General features: G+C 47.3%; 1 protein-coding gene across 1 annotated transcript; it reads right to left on the reverse strand.

Moving 5' to 3' along the window:
- Nucleotides 1–611: 611 nt before the first annotated feature.
- On the reverse strand, nucleotides 612–2,573 carry AK88_01653 (uncharacterized protein; the record flags this gene model as incomplete). The annotated part of the gene is made up of 1 exon (XM_012479288.1): nucleotides 612–2,573. One exon carries the CDS (start codon nucleotides 2,571–2,573, stop codon nucleotides 612–614), a length of 1,962 nt encoding a protein of 653 aa, XP_012334711.1.
- Nucleotides 2,574–2,763: the final 190 nt, after the last annotated feature.

A 2,763-nucleotide genomic window follows, 5' to 3' on the forward strand; every position in this document is an offset into this window, starting at 1 on the left:
ATATATATATACCTGTATGCATCTGTACATGTTTTTTTATGTGTGTATGAATCAACCCACCTAGTTCTATATATGCACCGTTTACCAATTGACACATGTCATCCTCCTGCCGTCCCCTACCACCTTTACACCCGCAGGAACGACTCGACATACAGCACGCGTGCTTGCAGTCCTCTGGGCCAGCTGGATACCCTGTTGCTTCTGGTGGGGAGAACAAAAAAAAAAAAAAAAAAAAAAAAAAGATGAAAAAAAAAAAAAAAAAAAAAAAAAAAAAGGGCGCATTATCCTAAGCAGACTGCTCATTGCTACAACGGCATTATATACCCCTTTTTGTGACACATTCACCATTCCCCCCCATTCGCAGAGACATAACAACAGGGATGGTTCGTACGCACTCGAGTTCTTCAACATTGTGAGTGGCAAGGGGAGAGTGGTTCCCCTGGACTAAGCCTTCGCGTAAGGGGGGTTCTCAGGGTTCACATTCGGGGCGTCTTCTTTTTAAACCTTCCATTTGATCTTTTTGTAAATATTATTTGTTGCGCCTTTTTTTTTTTTTTTTTTTTTTGTGGTACATTATCCGGAAGGCATAGCACCCGGGGTGGAATGGGCTCCTAGATAATCCTCTGGCGCGAGATGGCGGCTGCGATGTTCTGTCGGAAGGAGGGCACGTCGGCCATTGGCCTCAGGTAGTCCTCTTCTCGCATGTTTTCGTCGCGTCGCTCCGTGCGTGTCTTATCGCTACCGCTATGATCGCCCCCCTGGTCGCTCTCCCCCTCTGCGTCCGACGGGAAGACGTCCCTCATGACAAAGTCCCCAACCGATTGATCAAAGCAGAGCTTCTTACTCAAATACACATATTGCTTTTTCTTTTTAAACGCCCCTTTCAGTTCGTTAATTAAAATTTCGCAGCTCACATTTGGGGGAGGCTTGCTTCCATGCGGGTCGGCACTGTGGTGTGGACAAGATTCACCCTCGATGTGTCTCTTGTGCGTGTCGTTAGCGCTCCCGCATGATGCATTGTGACTCTCCATTGGTCCATTAATATATTTATTACCCTCTGTGCAATTTTCCTCTTTTTGCGTCCTCTGGGGTTGCCTTTCTTTGGAGGAGTACTCCGCCGAAGTGTCTTCAAAGTTGGTAGTCTTCCCTTGCGTTGGCTCCTCATCGGTTCTACTTTCATACAAATAAACGGCATAAGTCAAGCCCCCATCTCTGTCTTGTTCCTTCCTTTGAGAGGTAGGATCACCATTTGAAGTTTCTCCCTCGATGTTGAAGCGCGACGGTTCCGTTTCGTACATTTCCCTCTCTCTGGGTGGTTCATACGTAGGTACAGGTTCTGGCTGGTTAGGTATTTCGTGCGTCTGCTTTGGCTTCTGCTTCACCACCATTTTAGAGGCATCCCTGGAGCGCTTACCTTTGATTCGATTAATTATGCTCAGGCAGAGGCGCAGTTTGGTTTGCAGCTCGTCGTAGATGTGGAGCTGTTCATCAGGCACGTCACCATCATCGTTATCTTCATCGTTATCTTCATCGGGGTGGTGGTCGCGCTCTGCACAGAGGGGCGCGTCTTCCCTTGCCAAGTCCTGACTCATGTGTTCTACCGATTCGATGAGCAGACGAAACAGCTCGTCTGATGCAGCCCCCCCTTCACAACATCGCTCGTACAGCTTCTTCTTTTCCAGGGCACGTATGTGATGTGTCAAAGTAAAGAGGCTTCTGCACAAGCAATAAATGGAAATGGTGGTGAAGAGAACGAGGTGGAGACAGGAGCAAACTTTCTTTCCTGTGTGTTGGGCAAATTCAAAAAAACGATGAAGAAGGGAGAAGCAATCATTGCTCATCATTATCTGATACTCATTTTCATATTTCACTTTGTACAGGTCGCGTATGTTTTTGTAGAGGGTCTGTTCGTCTGGGTAGGGAAGCTGCCGCTCCGGTTGGTTATGCATGCGCTCCGTGTGGCCAAGAAGCAATTCCCCTTTGTCGTTCTCCCCTGGGTGACCCAGCAGCGCCACGAACAAATTGAGGTAAGCCCTTCGCAAGACCCACAGATTACTCACCCTCCTGGGAGTCGACACAAGTTCAGCCTCTTCACTTATAAAATTAGAAAAAAACAGCCCATTGCATGGGGTCCCATGAGGGAAGAAGTACACACGGGTGAGGCATTTCATCATTCCTTGTATGTGACTGTACACAGAATCAACCATCGGACGCACTGCTTTGAAATTGAATTTGTTGCTTCCCTTTGTTCCTCCCTTTTGGCGCATTTGTAGGAGAAGCACTTGGATGAATTGCTGAAATACTTTTTCGTTTTTTTTATAAAGGAAACTCAACAACACATTTCCTACTGCGTGTTTTAACCACTTGGACAAAAGAAAGATCAGGAGTAGTTTTGCCAACAGGGGGTACCTCACCGAGAGGGGTATTAGAAGGTAGGGGAGCTTACGGAGGGGGGACTTCTCCCCACCCGCTGTTTGCCCCTTCCCTTTTATCCATATTTTTCCCGGTTGGCTTTCCTCTGCTGGGGAGAAGACATCTCCCAGTGTGTTCCTTTTATCCTCCCCCTTTTCCATTTCGTTCGATCACAGCGTGTGTTGCACTTTTGCAGTTTCACTCAACAGGTTAAAGTTGCATGGGTGGAGCGCCGTACCGCACAAGTGGGAAGAAAAAAAAAAAAAAAAAAAAAAAAAAAAAAGTGACACGCAAGGGATGCATGACACGAGTGTATCGCTGTGGTGACGTGGTGACGTGGTGACGCGGCGA

The sequence above is a fragment of the Plasmodium fragile genome (assembly GCF_000956335.1).
Source record: "Plasmodium fragile strain nilgiri unplaced genomic scaffold supercont1.14, whole genome shotgun sequence".
NCBI classification, from domain to species: Eukaryota; Apicomplexa; class Aconoidasida; order Haemosporida; family Plasmodiidae; genus Plasmodium; species Plasmodium fragile.